A 22,098-nucleotide genomic window follows, 5' to 3' on the forward strand; every position below is an offset into this window, starting at 1 on the left:
TCCACGGTGCGATAAGCAAATTCGGATAGAGAACAAACTTTCTTTATCGCACCGTGGAAGGTGACTTTCAGTAGAGATGAAATTCACACAAATTTTTCCTTTTCCCTTCCACGGTGCAATAAGCGAGTTCGACAGAGAACAAACTTCCTTATCGCACTGTGGAAGGTGACTTTCAAAATGGCACGTGCAATAGAGATAAAAATCACAAATCACATAAATTTTCCTTCACGGTGTAATAAGCTTGTTTGGACAGAGAAGAAACTTCCTTATCACACTGTGGAAGGAGCTTGTTCACACTGAGAACAAACTTCCTTATCCCAGTTCTCACCATGCTATCGTACCCAAATATCATGACTAAACTTTACAAGCATATGGGGGAACCCCCCACATGCTCGCAAAGTTTTGTCACCATAGGACAATGTTTGGTATATTAATTTAGTGCTCGGTGTGGAATTTTCAAGTCTCTAGTGCTTGAGAGGCCATGGAAAATCCCACTCTTCACCCATGCCATCATACCCAAATATCGTCCAATAACTTTGCGAGTATGTGGGGGGGTCCCCCCCCCAAATTCTCACAAAGTTTGGTCGCCATAGGACGATGTTTGGTATATCAGTTAGTGCCCAGTGTGGAATTTTCCAGTCTCTTAGTGCTCAAAAGGAGGCCATGGAAAATCCCACTCTTTACATGCCATCGTACCCAAACATCATCCAATGGTGACTAAACTTTGGTTCCTCCCACATGTTTGCAAAGTTTGGTCACCATCGCATTATGTTGGGTATGATGGCATGGGGAAGAGCGAGAACTTAGACAAACAATATGATAGCCAAAGTGTTAAAAAAATCCATAAACCATGAACATCAACTAAAACGCAATGATCCTCAATAAAGACATAGCTCATAAAATATAAACTCTATCAAGATAGATATCTAGTCATCAATATTGGAAGATGTGATCTACATTCGTTGTAGGCGCATTACCTTAGGTGGGTGGTTTTAATACTTTGTAGGCTATGGGACTATGATATGATTAATCATAGTGGTCCAAGGTGATCTTAGCTTATCTTAGGAACATTTTGGATATGTTGAGGAGGATGATCTTGTGGAGGATGATGGCATGCCCACTTAATCTAGGTGCCCCTCCTTGGCTTGATGTATAAAAATCCCCACACCCTATGTGGGTGTACACTAATTCTTACTATGATATGATTTATTCCTGGTGGTCTTAGGTGATGGTAGCTATCTTAGGACCTTTTGGATATGTGGAGGAGGATGATCTTGTGGAGACCAGTGGCATGCCCGCTTGATCCAGGCGTCCCCCCTTGGCTTGATGTATATATACCCCAACACCCTATGTGGGTGTACACTTCTTTGTTGTATCCTTTGTGGTGTATTCTTTTGGAGATCAATAGAGAAGTGAACCTTTGTGGAAATAATACTCTAGTCTTTGTCTCTTGCTTATGCAAGCTTCATTCTACTTTGTGAGTAGTCATCTATTATAAAGGCAAGCCTTTCTTGTGAATAGATTGGAAATACTCCTTGTTAACATTTGTGTTTTCTCTTATAATCAAGGAGTCTTATATTTGTGATTAGCTTATCTTTTGATGTTTGCTAACCACTCTTTTTAACATGGTATCAGAGCGACTTTCCTAGGCCTTCATTTCATGTGTGGGAATCATCGGTGAATTAGTGGGATATGTCGTTAATCTTCTTTGTTATTTGTAACTAACCCTTTGTGAGTTGATCTTGTCATTGTTTGTGGGAATATTTGACACGACAACTTGTTGTGAGAATACATTTCATTTCTCTAACTAATCTCCATTTGAGTGGCACATGTATTAGGGAATCTTGTTGAAGTGAAACTAATTCTCATTTGACATAAAACTAACCTCTTAATCATCGATTAGTGAAAAATCAACAAGATTAAGAGAGAGAGTTTGTTTGTGTAACACTATTGTGGCTGTTGGTTTTTTCACATAGGTAAGGTACATCTTATTTTCTTTTCATGATGGTGGCAATGAAGAGAGGAAGTGAGAGAGAGTTATTTTCTCTTAATGATGGGGGCAATCAAGAGAGGAAGTGATAGAGAGTTATTTTTATTTGAGAAGAGAGATTCAGAGGAGTCTCTCAAGATCTATGTGATCATATCATTGTATGTTGACAACCCTCTACAAATATGAGTGAGAGAGGGAGAATTTCTTTGTGAGTAAGAAAAAGAGGGAAAGAGTGATTGTGTGTAAATATTTTATTTTATGTAAGAACTTGTGTAATCTGGGAGAGTGAGAAGACTAAGCAACACTGAATAAAATCTCCTTGTGGTGATCAACAAAGCAGGAGAACCAAATCGCAGCTAGTGTACCTTTGAAGTGGCTAGTGTACCGTTGAAGTGGCGATGTCTGGTGGCAATAACCAAGATTGGTGCAAGGCAGCGCCTGGCTGAAGGTAAGGGTATCATTGACCAACAAGCCAGTGTCTAAAGTAAGTGCGCTCAGTGGCCAGCAAACTCAGCACTCATCGAAGATTGTTCATCGAAGATTGTAGAATTATCACCGCTTGGCGACCAGCTTCAAATAAGGTATGGTGTTGGTGAGCTGTACACCTGGTGGATGTAGTAAAGTAGTAGTAGAGTGATTACTTACCTTTCTTGGGTGGCCTCATCGAGGCGACAACCGAACACACAAAAAAATACGCCATGCCTGTAATGCTCAGTCACCTAGGTTGATTCTAGGCGCTTCCCTTCTATTTCAGGCTTTGGAAAATATGCCCTAGTTGGCTATTAAAGTCTTCACCAATATTTTTCAAAAATTATCTTGTTGTGGTGTGAAGCTAATTCTTCTCAACATTTGTGTCCACTCTTTGTGAGTTTTTTTTTAAGATCAAAGAGAGAAAAATCATTGTAAAAGGCTCTCCTTGTATAAAAGACTTTCACACATCTTTTATGGAGAGTAAAAATGGCATCCTCATGTGAATCCACGAGTGTGGTAAAACCAAAAAAGAGATCTAGGAGCAAACACTTGAAAAAATTAAAGAGCCTTGTCACTAAGGGGAAGAAAGTTCCATCTTATTTTAGTGCAGCTAGGTCTTGGGGATTAATAAGTTTTTTAGTAAAAATTTAGATTTGTATGGTGAGGGAAACTTCTTTGCAAAGCAAGAAGAGTAGAAGTACTCTTATCTTCTTTTGTACAAACCCTTATCTATGAAGGGTTCAGAGAGGGTAGTTTTCTCATTTTTTAGCAATGGGGGGAAATGGAAATGGAAATGGGTATTTTAAAAGAGGAGATAGGTTTGATGGATCTAAGCATCACACTTGGGCCATAAAGATGCAAATGGCTTTGACAGATAGAGAGCTTTGGTGAATTGTGAATGGGACTGAGAGAAAACCAAATTCAAGGAATCCTGATATGGTTGTAAAATGGGAAAGGAATTATGCAAAGGCTCTCTCATTCATTATCAATGGCGTGAGTGATAACCCAATGCATCAAGTTAGTTCCTCCCCCTACCTCTAATGATTATTGGCTAAGGTTAAGAGCAATTTTTAGTCAAGTAAATGTTGCATACAGGTTGGAGAAAGAGGCGAAGACCATAGTGGCTTCTCACATTAATGACATAAGGTGTCTAATAGAGCAACTTACTGGAGCTAAAGTGGTAGTCCAAGAAGAAGAGGTTGTTTTTATATTGCTTGCAAGTATACCTACAGCATATGCACAATGTGTTAGTTTCATTGCAAACCAACCTAATCTAATTCTTGTCACTATAACGTCTTCACTCATTCTCGAGGAAACAAGATTGGAAGAAAGGAAAGACTCTTTGTAAGATTCCTCCCCAGCCTCTCAAGATGTCCAGCATCTTCCCGTGTAATCAAATCCCTGCTTAGAAATATAAAAGATCTTATTTCTAACTGTTTTAGCCTAGAGAGAGAAAATATTCTAGAGAGAGAATATTCATATTTTTAATATTTTTGGATAGAAAAATAGCTCATCTTATTAAAATAAGTTTCCCTGAAACAGAAATTCAAAAAAAGAACTTCCAATGTGCAACTGGAATTTATTGGAATTGGGTATAAAGGACCTTAGCCTAAGGGTCTAGATTTTCAGAAATCCTTGGATTATGGTCTAATTAAGGTTCCTATGGACCAATAAGATCAATCCATGTGTGGGGAGGAGATAAATCCAATTTTGTAAAAGAAGATACCCAAAAATGAGTAAATGCTCACATAAGATGAAGAGTTGAATATGTACAAGGTTTATTAGTAAAAAACTATGAGTGATATTAAAAATATGAGATATTTTGGGTATAATGATTCCATTTTGACACATATGTAAGGAAGGTGAGTCCCTTCAATTCTCACATAAGATGAAGAGTTGAATATGTACAAGGTTTATTAGTAAAAAACTATGAGTAATATTAAAAATATGAGATATTTTGGGTATAATGATTCTATTTTGACACATATGTAAGGAAGGGGAGTCCCTTCAATGCTCACATAAGGTGAAGAGTTGAATATGTACAAGGTTTATTAGTAAAAAAATTATGAGTAATATCAAAATATGAGATAATTTGGATATAATGATGCCATTTTGACACATATATAAGGAAGGGGGAGAGCATTTAATGAGGCGCCTACTTCACATGATTAATTGAGTTTTAAATCATCATAAATTCAGATATTTCATCTCTCCTCTCTCCTAATTCAAGTCTAGTTGCAAAAAGTTAGCTCAATGGTCAAAAATTAACCAAACTGAATTGAAAAATTCTAGAATCAGTTTGTTTAGTTAGGAGCTCACTTTTTCCTATAAATAGAGGCCTTCCCCTTTGTTGAAACTCAATAGTGTTTATGCACTGTTACTCTATTCCACCCAAGCCAAGAACTGTGAATTCTTTAATAATTCACTAGTTTTTTGACAATTCCCTCTTCCAAAGATAGGTGGCCACTCTTGTTCAATCAAGAGTTGAACCCTCAAACCCTCAAGCCAAAGGAAAGCTATTAAAGTCTTTAGTAAGTTGGCGACTCTTCTTTTTCCAATTATTTCATGGTTTTTATGGTTTAAATGATTTTTATGCTTTATGTCTTCTCTAAAAATGTTATGGCTCATTACAGAAAGGCATTCCCCTCTCTTCTCTAGCGAAACCAACCATTCTCTATCCTTGGTAAATGGTTAATGATAAATCGTCAAGTTTTTTATAATGATGTTTTAACTAAGAGAAAAATTGTTTACTTTAGGATAAATCTAATACTTCTAGCTAATTTTTTTAAGACTTAGAAAGTTGAAAAATGGTCAGCCATACAAAGGAGGTTATGGCGAAATTTGTGAAATAAAATTCTTCTTTTATTATAATCTTTAGGGTTTCTATATTTTAAGTATCATTTTCATGCATGGGAGTATGCATAGTGATAACTTTTTATATCAAAAGTGTTACTTTTATTATTTTTATTTTCATGCATAGGAGTATGCATAAAGATAAATTTTTATATCAGAAGTATTACTTTTATCATTTTATTTTCATGCATAGGAGTATGCATAATGATAAATTTTTATATCAAAAGTGTTACTTTTATCATTTTTTTTAAATGCATAGGAGTATGCATAAAGATAAATTTATATATGAAAAGTGTTACTTTTATCATTTTTATTTTCATGCATAGGAGTATGCATAATGATAAATTTTTTTATCAAAAGTGTTACTTTTATCATTTTATTTTCATGCATAGGAGAATGCATAATGATAAATTTTTATATCAAAAGTGTTACTTTTATCATTTTTATTTTCATGCATAGGAGAATGCATAAAGATAAATTTTTATATCAAAAGTGTTACTTTTATCATTTTATTTTCATGCATAGGAGTATGCATAATGATAAATTTTTTTATCAAAAGTGTTACTTTTATCATTTTTATTTTCATGCATAGGAGTATGCATAAAGAATATTTTTTTATTATCAAAAGTGTTACTTTTATCATTTTTATTTTCATGCATGGGAGTATGCATAAAGATAAATTTTTATATCAAAAGTGTTACTTTTATCATTTTTATTTTCATGCATAGGAGTATGCATAATGATAAATTTTTATATCAAAAGTGTTACTTTTATCATTTTTATTTTCATGCATAGGAGTATGCATAAAGAATATTTTTTTTTATCAAAAGTGTTACTTTCATCATTTTTATTGCATAGAAGTATGCATTAAAAAAATAATTTTTTTATATATATCAAAAGTGTTACTTTTATCATTTTTTTATTGCATAGAAGTATGCATAAAGAATAAATTTTTTTATATCAAAAGTATTACTTTATCATTTTTTTATTGCATAGAAGTATGCATCAAGAATAATTTTTTTTATATCAAAAGTGTTACTTTTATCATTTTTTTTATTGCATAGAAGTATGCATAAAGAATAAATTTTTTATATCAATAGTGTTACTTTTATCATAATTGATTTTAATGCATAGAAGTATGCATAAAAGATAAATTTTTATTATAAAAGTGTTACTTTTATCATAATTGATTTTAATGTATAGAGGTATGCATAAAAGATAAATTTTAATCGGAGATCGACGTAAATGAATATTCCTCGAGAAATCCATGTTTTGAATTTGTAAACAAATATTCGTCGAAAGAAATTTTAGAAAAAGAGAAACTGAGATAGTACCTTGCGAGAAGATATTTTTAGAAAGAACCTTTCAGACCTAAACTCTGACTCAGACTATTGACCAAGACCTAATTCCTTCATCAGTTTCAATCAATGACGATGTGCCCAGTTCAGGGAAAATGTATTCAATCACCAACCGAATCTGAAACTAAGTTAAGACTTGTGACTTTGATCTAAGGATCAAGTTAACAGAATTTGAAGAATTCTGTTTGGAATTGAAAATTGGATCTAGAGGTATTGAGATAGGAATTTTACGATATACTCATGGTATTCAAACAAAAATCAAAACTATAAACTTGCATAGAAACCTTGCCTTCTTAAAAGATTGTCTTATGCCAGAATGCTAGAGAGAGCATTTGGCATATATGTTTATCTAAGGGAAGTTCGGCTGCAACAGCTGGCGGGGAGTGTTCGAGGGACAACTCACGCGGCAAAACCTGCCGAGGTCTTGACCAGCCTCAGTATGGTTAAAATGGTGCGCTTCCGGTACGATGGACGAGGGCCGACGAAGCAGTCCCTGAGTGAAGTGCCAGGACACCTAAGGAGGATCCTGGAGGGTTCTGACCAGGTGATGCACGGGCTCGCGGTGCCGAGGACATCCATGCGTATGTCGAGGAAGATATTATATGATGGACCTATGTTTTTATAATCTATCACTGGATCTCGTTGTTGACTTGCTGGTCTCAACGGAGAGTCCAGAGTGATACTGTTTTGTTGAGAAACAAGGACTCAATGAAAATTTTGAAGTATGACATGTATAAACCGTAAATTGTTTATCAAGGGTTGTTTTTATTAAAGTTTTAATAAAGAGGAGTGTGTTATTGTGATTGGACAATTAGGCCTTTATTCTTCTCTCTTGCTGATCGTTGCGGCGCTAGCTGCTTTAAATTCCATGTAAGTGACCGACTCTCTGTGTGTGTGTGTGTGTGTCGTTGGTTGGGCAGGGGCTACAAATTTTCACATTAATCCGCCACGCGCACAGGTGAAGTATAGCAACTTCACCTGGCTTTGCCACACCAAACGCATGGTGACGGTGAACGACGAGTTTCTTGGGCCGACGCTGCTCGTGCGAGAGGGGGAGCATGTGTGCTGGTCAAAGTGATCAACGAGATGCCTGACGAGAATATCACCATCCACTGGTCACTTGATCTGAACTAACACCAACGCCATTACGGCCACATAGGTATTTACTTACTTCGGCTTTTACTTTGCTGTGGATCGATCGATATGTAGCAAGGCATGGCGTTCGTCAGCTGCGGTCCAGGTGGTTCGACAGGCCGGCCTACATCACGCAGTGCCCCATCCAGCCGGGGCGGAGCTACCTCTACAATTTCACCGTCACCGGCCAGCGCAGCACCCTCTTCTGGCACGCCCACATCTCCTGGATGCGCTCTACTGTGCACGGGGCCTTCATCATCCTAACAAAGGCACAGCGCAGCTATCCATTCCCCCAGCCGGCCCAAGAGATCCCTCTCGTCCTCGGTACGCTGCCCCCCATCGAATAGATAAGTTGGCCATCCTGAAGGGGTGGCACTGGTCGTCGATCATGCAGTAACACGTTGAGAGTTTTGCAACTTACAAATTCAGGTGAGTGGTGGAATTTGGATATGGAAGTTGTGATAAAGCAAGTGCTGCAGTCTGGAGCCGGCCCCAACGTCTCCGATGCCTACACAATCAACGGCAGCCGGGAGCCCTCTACAATTGCTCCGCTAAGGGTAATCATTACTGTGCACGGACAGCTTATTGTCTGTACACAATTTGGTTGTTGTAAAAATCAGCGTATTAAATGTTTAAGCTCCCGGTGGCGCAGAACCAGACTTACCTGCTCCGAATCATCAATGCCGGCCTCAATGACGAGCTCTTCCTCGGCCTTGCCAACCATACACTGACCGTGGTGGACATCGACGCCACCTATACCAAGCCCTTCAAGGCCAGCTCAATACTCATCGTGCCAGGGCAAACCACTAACGTCCTCCTCACTGCCGATCAGCCAACCAGAAGGTACTTGCTCGCAATGGTGGCAAAACCAAAGGTGATTGAATGGCGAATGGAGGAGGAAGTGGTGGTTGAGCCATCATTGGAATTGGTATAGAAATTTCGATTCCAGGTGAAAAACCCCCCGATGATGGCGAAGGAGGTGAACTTTATAATGGAAAAGTGCTAGTGGGGCTAGAGTGAAGTAGGTGTTGCTTGGCTTTCTCCTTTTTATGGTATCTCTTAGCTCGGTCACTCTCTCTCAAGCTATCTTGGCAATCTTTGGCACTTTGCATAAGTCCCCTTTCCAAGTAGGTTCGTGTCGCGGAACCAAGACCAAGTCAAGGTCCCACCGAGCATGCCACTGTCTGGGAAATATCTAGACGAGCAAGGCAAAGAGGATGAAACCCGACAACCCCCCCCTAGATACCCAACAAAGAATAATGCTACACTCTCCCAATACCCCAAAGGAGAAGACACTAGTAAAAAGGAATGTGTGCTATAAATCTTTCTGACAAATGCGGCGTTGCAATGATAGGATACCCATGATGTATACACACACAAATGTTAAACAAGCTTTGTACTAAATGACAAAAGAGCGAGATGACACCATGACATCAAGCGAAGCAAAATGTAGTGTGGAATATGCTTTGTTTATTGGATTTCACGTGCATGGTGCTTGATTTACAAGACGAATTATGTAGCTCTTTATGAGATGAGAAAAAGAGAGAGATCTTATCTAGCCGCTTCTTGCTTCATGTTGACGAATCTTTTGTGCGCTTGCCGATTCTTTATTATCACAAATATCTTCTCCTCTTCCACTTCCCTCTTCACATGCAAGGAAAAGAGACGAAGTTGTTATACCTTTTTTTTCTTCTTTTATTTTCTTGGTCAAGTAAAAACGAAAAAGCCTCTTTTTTAACGATGCTTTTTTTTAGATAAAAGCTTTAAATATATATATATATATAATATGTAATGTGAAGGTAATTTCCCTGCAACGCAATCGTTGTCCTGCGATGCAGATCGATATGAATCGCTTCCTTCCTCTTTTTTCACGTGTGAGGGAGCGCACGACTCTGTCTCCCTTCTCCTCCACAGCCTCAGCACGACAAGCTGCCTGTAGCGGCGCTGTAAGGGCTGCTTCGCTTCTTTTTCCTGCTCGCAGCACAACGGCCGGCAACAACAGCGATTCCCCTGGCTTGCTTCACTTCTTCTTTTTTTTGCTCGCAACACAAAGGCCGGCGACAGGAAATGGTGATGGCTTGCTTCAGTCCTTCTGCTCGCAGCACATAGGCCGGCTAGCAAAGGTTGCTTTAGTACTTCTGCTCGCAGCACAAAGGCCGGCAAAGATTATGGTGACGACCTCTCTCTCTTCAAATGCACGTGTGTGCAGGTGGCGACTGGCGACGTTTCGATGCAAACTGCATGGCTGCGGTTCGTATATACTCCACCCTTGTTTCCCTTCCATTCCACATTATATTTGGAGACCTTCGCTCCACCTTGTTCCATAGGCCTCAATTTGTATGGTTCTTATTCACATAATTGGCCTTTGCTTGCATATACTTGCCATGGGCCTCATTAATGATACCATGTTCACCGACATACCTTTCCTTTGGCATTTTCTAGAGCACGAACTCTAGCCTTGTACATATGGGATCCTAGCATACAACTTTGGGAGCCCCTTGAGTTTTTGGTTTTCATTTAGGATCCCGGCGGAAAAAAATGCAACAAAACTAATGACAATGGTAATGATAAAAATGAAGCTTAATGATAAGGCAAGAGGTTTAGCTCAAAAAATCATATGTTTGATCCAATAGATAGAGTGCATTTTTATGAGATAGAGTACACCAATAGATAGAGTGCTCCAAACATTTACCCCACATCACTAGCTTCTTCGACATATGACTACAATGCATTAAGCTGTAAATAGGGAGACGTATGACTACAGTGTGGTCTCATTTCATGTGGGCCAAACACGGATTGAATCACATACACACTGTTAAGTACAAATGGTTGTTCACATGCATTTGGTATGTTTATTCATAATACTAATCTAATTATCACCCATTTCTTAAAGAATGTCATGAAACATTAATGTCTTCAAGAACTTTTGTAAAGTCATGGAGTTTCTTTTAAATCCACATGCTACTTTTATCTCACCCAACACATCAATCACTACAAGACAATACTGCCATACACGCGTTTCATACACGCGATAAATTACGGGCGCGTGTATGGTCGCGCATGTATTTGAATAGAATCGGACGCGTGTATTTTAGCATTTAAATTCGCGTGTATATTGGCATTTATCAGCGCGTGTATAAGCGCGTGTATATACACGCAATAATACACGCATCAATACACGCATTAATACACGCATCAATACACGCTTGGTAAAGAAAAACTGAATTCCTTTACAAAATTAAAAACTATTTTCTTTAAACCATCTCATAGTACATTACAGTATATATCATTACACAATCCCACTACATGCATTTACAACAATGAAATATATTCAAAAATAAATCATGAGATGATAATTAAAAGACAACACATACAATAGAAATGTCATCAATTTAGAACGATACAGTGACGGATTGGTTAGGGTTCGATCTCATCTTCAATAAGATCCATCCTTGCCAAACAATCAACATCAATATCCATTTGATCAATTTGTAAGGCTACGATTAAATTTATTCCACTATCGATATTCTGTACTCCATTGATAATGGTATCGATGTCTTGATCATCCTCATCAACATCACCATCATCCTCAATGGTAGGGTCATTCTCATGATCATGAGAAATGGCACGCTCATCCTCATTATCATGATCATCTCTTATTTCTTGATCATCGATCACAGCATCTTCATTGGCATGTTTGACATCATCTTCATTGCGGCTTGTTACATCCTCCATATGCTCCATATCAGTAAATGTATTATACATCACTTTGGAACGTGGTGTAATAGGGATGACGTACCACCATTTAATGTCATGCACCATTGGTAGATAGATAACCTACTCAAATACACATACTGCAGTAATTAATTAGCATATCAAAAGTCAAGGGGTATGCAAGCTTAGATATATATGTACATGAAACACATTAGTAAAAAAATGCATACCTGCTCACATTGTTGTGGCAATACGAGCCTATCTTTCTTTGTTTGCCAAAACTTTGTAGAGTCAATAGTTACATAGCCACTTGCATGGCATTTTATCGTTGCATTAGGCCCTTTTTCTGCCACGTTCATTTGCCATTTAACATCCAAAACATACACAAAGAAGCGACGAAAGTCAAGCCTAAATATGTCTTGGATTGTGCCACAATAATCATCCATTTTTCCATTAGCTCCCTCAAAGCTACTAATGACACCGCAATCTTATGTATTCCTCTTTTCATCAATTCTTTGTGTTCGAAAATGCTTGCCTTCACACCATATAGCATTGAACATAGTGCACTGGACCAAAATAGAAGCAATATTTGTGTAAGCAATGTGAATAAATATTAAAAGCAAATCACTTACAACTAATGCAAAACATTAGTTCTATGTACCTTTAACATGCATCCTTGTGCATACTCCCATTCTTCCGCCGTGATATGCAGCCCCTCGTCGCTCTCTGCTCTCTCCATTTCCTCATGCAACCAATCAACATGGATATCATTCGGAAGTGTTGCTAGATGCTTAGGGTACGCCTTACGAGAGCCATGTTGCCTCCGAAAGAGAGCTCTTTCTGCTTGCCTTTTTGTCTTTGCATCCTCATATCTTGTAACCCATCTGCTCATCACATCACTATTAAGGATGCAAGTGAAATTGAGATCATCAATCAATGTTCTGTCAATTACTTTACTCTGTCCTTTTCCTTGAGGCACAATAGAGGTCATCCTCAAGTCCTCTTCATTGCTCCATAGTCGTGGCAAAGAGCTGTCCCCCTGACCAAGAAATTCTGAAATATATACAAGAGACTCTTGTATCAACCAACCCTCGGCCATGCTTCCTTCAGGCCTTGCACTTTGCCTCAAAAAGTCTTTTAAGGTCTTCATGAAGCGCTCTAGGAAGAACATCCAACGTGCATGCACAGTGCCACATAAAGCGATTTTGTCTACTAAATGCACAATGAGATGTAGTTGACTTGTGAGAATGGTTCGCGGAAAAGTCTCCTCTACCAAACAAACCACCTCCACTGCCATAACACGCACATCATCCAACGTGGCTGGATCAATTGCTTTGGAACTAACATATCTGAAAAATAAATAAATAGTACGTTATACCTCATGCACGTTCATTTTGTAAGGTATAATGAAGGGTGATCTGACATGGATTTTACATACCTCACAAGCTCGCCCATCTTATAAATACATTTTTTCAAACTCTTATTTGCACAATGGTCGATGCTAGTAGGTAGTATGAACTGCGCACATAAGAGCACATGTATGTATGGTTTATGGCATTACAAAATTTAATTTCAACGTACAAGACTTGGAAAACACTTACTTGGAGCATCTTGTGCCAATCGTGGGACTTCAACCCATATAGTTGCTCAACGCCTCTTTTCTTAGTGGTTGTAAAGGCTCCCTTCAATGATCTCATGCATCCAGTGGGAGTACGCAAAGTGGTGATGGCCTGCTTTACCTGCTTCTCCTCTTTCTTTGATATAATCCATGATGCAGGCGGAAGACGAACGTGCCCACCCTCCTCTCGTGGGTCCAAGCTTGACGCATACGTCCTGCGACCCGCAAGTCCTCACGTACGCTAACATTGTCTTGTTTACCAATAATATGTTCCCAAATACCAGATCCCACATTCTTGAAGATGTGCATGGGATCAAGAAGATGGTTGATCTTAAGATGGGTCCAATATGGTAGCCGAAAAAAAATGAAGTACCTACACAAGGGATTGCTCTATGTGACCTTTAATCCAATTAGAGAGTACACAAAACAAGATTGAAAAACATTACTATACTTGTTCATGCCATCTGGAGAAAGAATATTTGTAGACTCCCAAATACGCTTCCAATCTTTTGCACGAAGTGTTTGTGGAGGAATGTTACTCTTACTAGCAACATATTTAGGATGATCTGAGGGGAGAAATTGATGATGATTATCGAATATGGTCTTACACAAACCGTCAGCATACTCATGTACTAACGAAGGGCCACAAACAGGACATGCATGTTTACCCGATGTTTTCAAACCTGTTAAAATATAAATAAAAGTTAGAATAATAAAGTCAATATTTATAATTAATATAGCCAATAGTATTAGAGTAGGGAGGTAATTAGAATTCTTACCAGAACAATCGCTGTATCCTGGAAAGTCATGCATTGTCCACATCAACACTGCTTTTAAGTCTAAGTGTCGAGAGGAGGGAGGCCTACTAATGTCCACCACCGCAACACCTCTCCATAGTTCCTCCAACTCATCAATCAACGGTTCGAGATAAACATCCATATGCTTGACTTTATGTTTCCCTGGAATTAGAAGGGATAACATAAGATGTCCCTTCTTGATCGCCATTGATGGTGGAAGGTTGTAATTCACCAACACAATTGGCCACACGCTGTATGCAGTGAATTTGAAACCAAATGGATTCACTCCATCCATACCTAGGCCAAGTCTCAAGTTTCTGGGCTCTGTTTTAAAGCTGGGCCACTCATCTTCAATATGCTTCCAAGCAGGAGTGTCTGCGGGAAGTTACAAGAATGTAATTCAATAATTAAAGTGCAATCTAGATAAGTGAAGTTGTAAGAATAAGTAAAATTTGGATAAGGTGAAATATAACCTTGAAATTGAAAGGGATGTGTAAAAGTACAAGTGAAAGAAGTATAAAGTAAAATATGGACATCAAATAAGAACACAAAAAGGAACAATAAAAGAAATAAGATTTCACCTTGTTTTGAACACACCCTTCTCTTAAAAGGACTCCCTTTTTAGGCAGGATGAGGGGGGAGAGGGAGGTGGAGGACGATGAGGTGATGGTGGATGGTTACGTGCGATGTTTTTTGTGCATTGAGCCCATGAACCATTTTCTTTGAGAGTATGACGGGAAAATGAAATGATAAATTACCCCCTCCTAGCTAGGAATTGCTGCCAACTAGTGTTGTGGGCACTTTTGATGCACTTGATTTGATCAACAAGCAATGCTCCCCTTGTGATGAGTTGTAGACCTAGCTCTCCAAGGTATAGCTTCTTGAAGTCAATGGAGAAAAAACCTTTTATTCATATTGATTTTGGAGCTTGATTCAAGATGGGAAAATATGTTTGAAAGTCGTTTTAATTTAAATTTCAAAAAACATCTAACCATTTTAATAATCTAACCCTTCCACTTCTTCTAGATGCCTACTATTGGCCTCCTTATGGGTTGTACATCTTCATCCTTTGGGCTCCCTTTAAACCTTTGAACCAAATTCTATGCCTTATGAAACTCTTAGAAATGTTTGGGGGTAACATACCACTCCCCATTGCTCCAAACATTTACCCCACATCACTACATTTTTTTACATTGGGTACTTTGAGCATGGAATTGATATATCTCTACCATTGAGCATCATCACAACTAGTTTTCTCCATAGAGTGTCAGTGCGTTGAGTTAGAAATAGGGGGACGTCTGACTATAGTGTGGTCTCATTTCATGTGGGCCTAATACCGATTGAATCACATACACACTGTTAAGTACAAATGGTTGTTCACATACATTTGGTATGTTCATTCATAATACTAATCTAATTATCACCCATTTCTCAAGGAATGTCATGACACATTAATGTCTTCAAGAACTTTTGTAAAGTCATGCAGTTTCTTTTCCTTCCACATGCTACTTTTATCTCACCCAACACATCAATAATGAAGTTACAAGAATGTAATTCAAAAATTAAAGTAGAATTTAGATAAGTGAAGTTCCAAGAACAAGTAAAATTTGGATAAGGTGAAATAGAATCTTGAAATTGAAACACTACAAGTAAGCATCCACCATCACCTCATAGTCCTCCACCGCCACCGCCACCTCCACCTCCAACTCCCTCTCCCTCCTCATCCTACCTAAAAAGGGAGTCCTCTAAAGAGAAGGGTGTATTCGAAACTAGGTGAAATCTTATTTCTTTTATTGTTCCTTTTTGTGTTCTTATTTGATGTCCATATTTTACTTGATACTTCTCTCACTTGTACTTTTACACATCGCTTTCAATTTCAAGATTCTATTTCACCTTATCCAAATTTTACTTGTTCTTATAACTTCACTTATCTAGATTCTACTTTAATTATTGAGAATTACATTCTTGTAACTTCATTATTGATGTGTTGGGTGAGATAAAAGTGGCATGTGGAAGGAAAAGAAATTGCACGACTTTACAAAAGTTCTTGAAGACATTAATGTTTCATGACATTCTTTGAGAAATGGGTGATAATTAGATTAGTATTATGAATGAACATACCAAATTTATGTGAACAACCATTTGTACTTAACACTGTGTATGTGATTCAATCCGTATTAGGCCCACATAAAATCAGACCACACTGTAGTCATACGTCCCCCCATTTTTAACTCAATAATGCACTGACACTATATGGAGAAAACTAGTGGTGTTGATGCTTAGTGGTAGATATATATCAATGCCATGCTCAAAGTACCCAGTGTCGAAAAAGCTAGTGATGTGCGGTAAATGTTTGGAGCAATGGGGAGTGGTATGTTACCCCCAACCATTTCTAAGAGTTTCATAAGGCATAGACTATGGTTCAAAGGTTTAAAGGGAGCCCAAAGGATGAAGATGTACAACCCATACTTCGCCATCATCGGGGGGTTTTTCACCTGGAATCGAAATTTCTATACCAATTCCAATGATGGCTCAACCACCACTTCCTCCTCCATTCGCCATTCAATCACCTTTGGTTTTGCCACCATTGCGAGCAAGTACCTTCTGGTTGGCTGATCGGCAGTGAGGAGGACGTTAGTGGTCTGCCCTAGCGCGATGAGTATTGAGCTGGCCTTGAAGGGCTTGGTATAGGTGGCGTCGATGTCCACCACGGTCAGTGTATGGTTGGCAAGGCCGAGGAAGAGCTCGTCATTGAGGCCGGCATTGATGATTCGGAGCAGGTAAGTCTGGTTCTGCGCCACCGGGAGCTTAAACATTTAATACGCTAATTTTTACAACAACCAAATTGTGTACAGACAATAAGCTGTCCGTGCATAGTAATGATTACCCTTAGCGGAGCAATTGTAGAGGGCTCCCGGCTGCCGTTGATCGTGTAGGCATCGGAGACGTTGGGGCTGGCTCCAGACTGCAGCGCTTGCTTTATCACAACTTCCGTATCCGAATTCCACCACTCACCTGAATTTGTAAGTTGCAAAACTCTCAACGTGTTACTGCATGATCGACGACCAGTGCCACCCCTACAGGATGGCCAACTTATCTATTCGATGGGGGGCAACGTACCGACGACGAGAGGGATCTCTTGGGCAGGCTGGGGGAATGGATAGCTGCGCAGTGCCTTTGTTAGGATGATGAAGGCCCCGTGCACAGTAGAGCCCATCCAGGAGATGTGGTCGTGCCAGAAGAGGGTGCCGCTCTGGCCGGTGACGGTGAAATTGTAGAGGTAGCTCCGCCCCGGCTGGATGGGGCACTGCGTGATGTAGGCCGGCCCGTCGAACCACCCGGACCGCAGCTGACGAACGCCATGCCTTGCTACATATCGATCGATCCACAGCAAAGTAAAAGCCGAAGTAAGTAAATACCTATGTGGCCGTAATGGCGTTGGTGTTAGTTCAGATCAAGTGACCAGTGGATGGTGATATTCTCGTCAGGTATCTCGTTGATCACTTTGACCAGCACACACGCTCTCCCTCTCGCACGAGCAGCGTCGGCCCAAGAAACTCGTCGTTCACCGTCACCATGCGTTTGGTGTGGCAAAGCCGGGTGAAGTTGCTGTACTTCACCTGTGCGCGTGGCGGGTTAATGTGAAAATTTACAGCCCCTGCCCAACCAACGACACACACACACACACAGAGAGTCGGTCACTAACATGGAATTTAAAGCAGCTAGTGCCGCAACGATCAGCAAGAGAGAAGAATAAAGGCCGAATTGTCCAATCACAATAACACACTCCTCTTTATTAAAACTTTAATAAAAACAACCCTTGATAAACAATTTACGGTTTATACATGTCATACTTCAAAATTTTCATTGAGTCCTTGTTTCTCAACAAAACAGTATCACTCTGGACTCTCCGTTGAGACCAGCAAGTCAACAACGAGATCCAGTGATAGATTATAAAAACATAGGTCCATCATATAATATCTTCCTCGACATACGCATGGATGTCCTCGGCACCGCGAGCCCGTGCATCACCTGGTCAGAACCCTCCAAGATCCTCCTTAGGTGTCCTGGCACTTCACTCAGGGACCGCTTCGTCGGCCCTCGTCCATCGTACCGGAAGCGCACCATTTTAACCATACCGAGGCTGGTCAAGACCTCGGCAGGTTTTGCCGCGTGAGCTGTCCCTCGAACACTCCCCGCCAGCTGTTGCAACCGAACTTTCCTTAGATAAACATATATGCCAAATGCTCCCTCTAGCATTCTGGCATAAGACAATCTTTTAAGAAGGCAGGGTTTCTATGCAAGTTTATAGTTTTGATTTTTGTTTGAATACCATGAGTATATCGTAAATCCGTATCTCAATACCTCTAGATGTTTAGGTCTGAAAGGTTCTTTCTAAAAATATCTTCTCGCAAGGTACTATCTCAGTTTCTCTTTTTCTAAAATTTCTTTCGACGAATATTTGTTTACAAATTCAAAACATGGATTTCTCGAGGAATATTCATTTACGTCGATCTCCGATTAAAATTTATCTTTTATGCATACCTCTATACATTAAAATCAATTATGATAAAAGTAACACTTTTATAATAAAAATTTATCTTTTATGCATACTTCTATGCATTAAAATCAATTATGATAAAAGTAACACTATTGATATAAAAAATTTATTCTTTATGCATACTTCTATGCAATAAAAAAAATGATAAAAGTAACACTTTTGATATAAAAAAATTTATTCTTGATGCATACTTCTATGCAATGAAAAAATGATAAAGTAACACTTTTGATATAAAAAAATTTATTCTTTATGCATACTTCTATGCAATAAAAAAATGATAAAAGTAACACTTTTGATATATATTAAAAATTTATTTTTTTAATGCATACTTCTATGCAATAAAAATGACGAAAGTAACACTTTTGATTTAAAAAAATATTCTTTATGCATACTCCTATACCTGAAAATAAAAATGATAAAAGTAACACTTTTGATATAAAAATTTATCATTATGCATACTCCTATGCATGAAAATAAAAATGATAAAAGTAACACTTTTGATATAAAAATTTATCTTTATGCATACTCCCATGCATGAAAATAAAAATGATAAAAGTAACACTTTTGATTTAAAAAAAAATATTCTTTATGCATACTCCTATGCATGAAAATAAAAATGATAAAAGTAACACTTTTGATATAAAAATTTATCATTATGCATACTCCTATGCATGAAAATAAAATGATAAAAGTAACACTTTTGATATAAAAATTTATCTTTATGCATTCTCCTATGCATGAAAATAAAAATGATAAAAGTAACACTTTTGATATAAAAATTTATCATTATGCATACTCCTATGCATGAAAATAAAATGATAAAAGTAACACTTTTGATAAAAAAAATTATCATTATGCATACTCCTATGCATAAAAATAAAAATGATAAAAGTAACACTTTTGATATAAAAATTTATCATTATGCATACTCCTATGCATGAAAATAAAATGATAAAAGTAACACTTTTCATATATAAATTTATCTTTATGCATACTCCTATGCATGAAAATAAAAATGATAAAAGTAACACTTTTGATATAAAAATTTATCATTATGCATACTCCTATGCATGAAAATAAAATGATAAAAGTAATACTTTTGATATAAAAATTTATCTTTATGCATACTCCTATGCATGAAAATGAAAATAATAAAAGTAATACTTTTGATATAAAAATTTATCATTATGCATACTCCCATGCATGAAAATGATACTTAGAATATAGAAACCCTAAAGATTATAATAAAAGAAGAATTTTATTTCACAAATTTCGCCATGACCTCCTTTGTATGACTGACCATTTTTCAACTTTCTAAGTCTTAAAAAAATTAGCTAGAAGTATTAGATTTATCCTAAAGTAAACAATTTTTCTCTTAGTTAAAACATCATTATAAAAAACTTGACAATTTATCATTAACCATTTACCAAGGATAGAGAATGGTTGGTTTTGCTAGAGAAGAGAGGGGAACGCCTTTCTGTAATGAGCCATAACATTTTTAGAGAAGACATAAAGCATAAAAATCATTTAAACCATAAAAACCATGAAATAATTGGAAAAAGAAGAGTCACCAACTTACTAAAGACTTTAATAGCTTTCCTTTGGCTTGAGGGTTTGAGGGTTCAACTCTTGATTGAACAAGAGTGGCCACCTATCTTTGGAAGAGGAAATTGTCAAAAAACTAGTGAATTATTAAAGAATTCACAGTTCTTGGCTTGGGTGGAATAGAGTAACAGTGCATAAACACTATTGAGTTTCAACAAAGGGGAAGGCCTCTATTTATAGGAAAAAGTGAGCTCCTAACGAAACAAACTGATTCTAGAATTTTCCAATTCAGTTTGGTCAATTTTTGACCATTTTTAGGTCAGTTGAGCTAACTTTTTGCAACTAGACTTGAATTAGGAGAGAGGAGAGATGAAATATCTGAATTTATGATGATTTAAAACTCAATTAATCATGTGAAGTAGGCGCCTCATTAAATGCTCTCCCCCTTCCTTACATATGTGTCAAAATGGTATCATTATACCCAAATTATCTCATATTTTGATATTACTCATAGTTTTTTTACTAATAAACCTTGTACATATTCAACTCTTCACCTTATGTGAGCATTGAAGGGACTCCCCTTCCTTACATATGTGTCAAAATAGAATCATTATACCCAAAATATCTCATATTTTTAATATTACTCATAGTTTTTTACTAATAAACCTTGTACATATTCAACTCTTCATCTTATGTGAGAATTGAAGGGACTCACCTTCCTTACATATGTGTCAAAATGGAATCATTATACCCAAAATATCTCATATTTTTAATATCACTCATAGTTTTTTACTAATAAACCTTGTACATATTCAACTCTTCATCTTATGTGAGCATTTACTCATTTTTGGGTATCTTCTTTTACAAAATTGGATTTATCTCCTCCCCACACATGGATTGATCTTATTGGTCCATAGGAACCTTAATTAGACCATAATCCAAGGATTTCTGAAAATCTAGACCCTTAGGCTAAGGTCCTTTATACCCAATTCCAATAAATTCCAGTTGCACATTGGAAGTTCTTTTTTTGAATTTCTGTTTCAGGGAAACTTATTTTAATAAGATGAGCTATTTTTCTATCCAAAAATATTAAAAATATGAATATTCTCTGTCTAGAAATAAGATCTTTTATATTTCTAAGGAGGGATTTGATTACACGAGAAGATGCTGGACATCTTGAGAGGCTGGGGAGGAATCTTACAAAGAGTCTTTCCTTTCTTCCAATCTTGTTTCCTCGAGAATGAGTGAAGACGTTATAGTGACAAGAATTAGATTAGGTTGGTTTGCAATGAAACTAACACATTGTGCATATGCTGTAGGTATACTTGCAAGCAATATAAAAACAACCTCTTCTTCTTGGACTACCACTTCAGCTCCAGTAAGTTGCTCTATTAGACACCTTATGTCATTAATGTGAGAAGCCACTATGGTCTTCGCCTCTTTCTCCAACCTGTATGCAACATTTACTTGACTAAAAATTGCTCTTAACCTTAGCCAATAATCATTAGAGGTAGGGGGAGGAACTAACTTGATGCATTGGGTTATCACTCACGCCATTGATAATGAATGAGAGAGCCTTTGCATAATTCCTTTCCCATTTTACAACCATATCAGGATTCCTTGAATTTGGTTTTCTCTCAGTCCCATTCACAATTCACCAAAGCTCTCTATCTGTCAAAGCCATTTGCATCTTTATGGCCCAAGTGTGATGCTTAGATCCATCAAACCTATCTCCTCTTTTAAAATACCCATTTCCATTTCCATTTCCCCCCATTGCTAAAAAATGAGAAAACTACCCTCTCTGAACCCTTCATAGATAAGGGTTTGTACAAAAGAAGATAAGAGTACTTCTACTCTTCTTGCTTTGCAAAGAAGTTTCCCTCACCATACAAATCTAAATTTTTACTAAAAAAACTATTAATCCCCAAGACCTAGCTGCACTAAAATAAGATGGAACTTTCTTCCCCTTAGTGACAAGGCTCTTTAATTTTTTCAAGTGTTTGCTCCTAGATCTCTTTTTTGGTTTTACCACACTCGTGGATTCACATGAGGATGCC

General features: G+C 37.7%; 2 protein-coding genes across 2 annotated transcripts; one reads left to right on the forward strand and one right to left on the reverse strand.

The window, feature by feature from the left end:
• Positions 1 to 7,672: 7,672 nt before the first annotated feature.
• On the forward strand, positions 7,673 to 10,390 carry LOC147603093 (laccase-12-like). The gene is made up of 6 exons (XM_086797427.1): positions 7,673 to 7,746; positions 7,832 to 8,130; positions 8,236 to 8,363; positions 8,459 to 8,734; positions 9,645 to 9,977; positions 10,328 to 10,390. The coding sequence occupies exons 1-6, from the start codon at positions 7,673 to 7,675 to the stop codon at positions 10,388 to 10,390; spliced, it is 1,173 nt and encodes a 390-aa protein (XP_086653553.1).
• A 6,055-nt stretch (positions 10,391 to 16,445) lies between these two features.
• Positions 16,446 to 21,598, reverse strand: LOC147603094 (laccase-12-like). The gene is made up of 6 exons (XM_086797428.1): positions 21,594 to 21,598; positions 21,389 to 21,491; positions 17,456 to 17,555; positions 17,056 to 17,304; positions 16,823 to 16,950; positions 16,446 to 16,727 (listed from the first exon to the last, which is right to left on the reverse strand). The coding sequence occupies exons 1-6, from the start codon at positions 21,596 to 21,598 to the stop codon at positions 16,446 to 16,448; spliced, it is 867 nt and encodes a 288-aa protein (XP_086653554.1).
• Between the last annotated feature and the right edge of the window lie 500 nt (positions 21,599 to 22,098).

This window comes from Cibotium barometz, chromosome 65, assembly GCF_041138505.1.
Source record: "Cibotium barometz isolate CiBa-2024 chromosome 65, ASM4113850v1, whole genome shotgun sequence".
NCBI classification, from domain to species: Eukaryota; Viridiplantae; Streptophyta; class Polypodiopsida; order Cyatheales; family Cibotiaceae; genus Cibotium; species Cibotium barometz.

What these genes read in the sequence shown, in the direction of transcription:
- LOC147603093 (XM_086797427.1), top strand. Translation starts at nt 7,673, where the DNA reads ATGGTGACGGTGAACGACGAGTTTCTTGGGCCGACGCTGCTCGTGCGA. An exon ending in CTACAATTGCTCCGCTAAGG is followed by an intron (nt 8,364 to 8,458) that starts GTAATCATTACT and finishes CCGGTGGCGCAG; the next exon opens with AACCAGACTTACCTGCTCCG. An exon ending in TTGAGCCATCATTGGAATTG is followed by an intron (nt 8,735 to 9,644) that starts GTATAGAAATTT and finishes CCTGCGATGCAG; the next exon opens with ATCGATATGAATCGCTTCCT.
- LOC147603094 (XM_086797428.1), bottom strand. An exon ending in AGAGATCCCTCTCGTCGTCG is followed by an intron (nt 16,951 to 17,055) that starts GTACGTTGCCCC and finishes TTACAAATTCAG; the next exon opens with GTGAGTGGTGGAATTCGGAT. An exon ending in CTACAATTGCTCCGCTAAGG is followed by an intron (nt 16,728 to 16,822) that starts GTAATCATTACT and finishes CCGGTGGCGCAG; the next exon opens with AACCAGACTTACCTGCTCCG.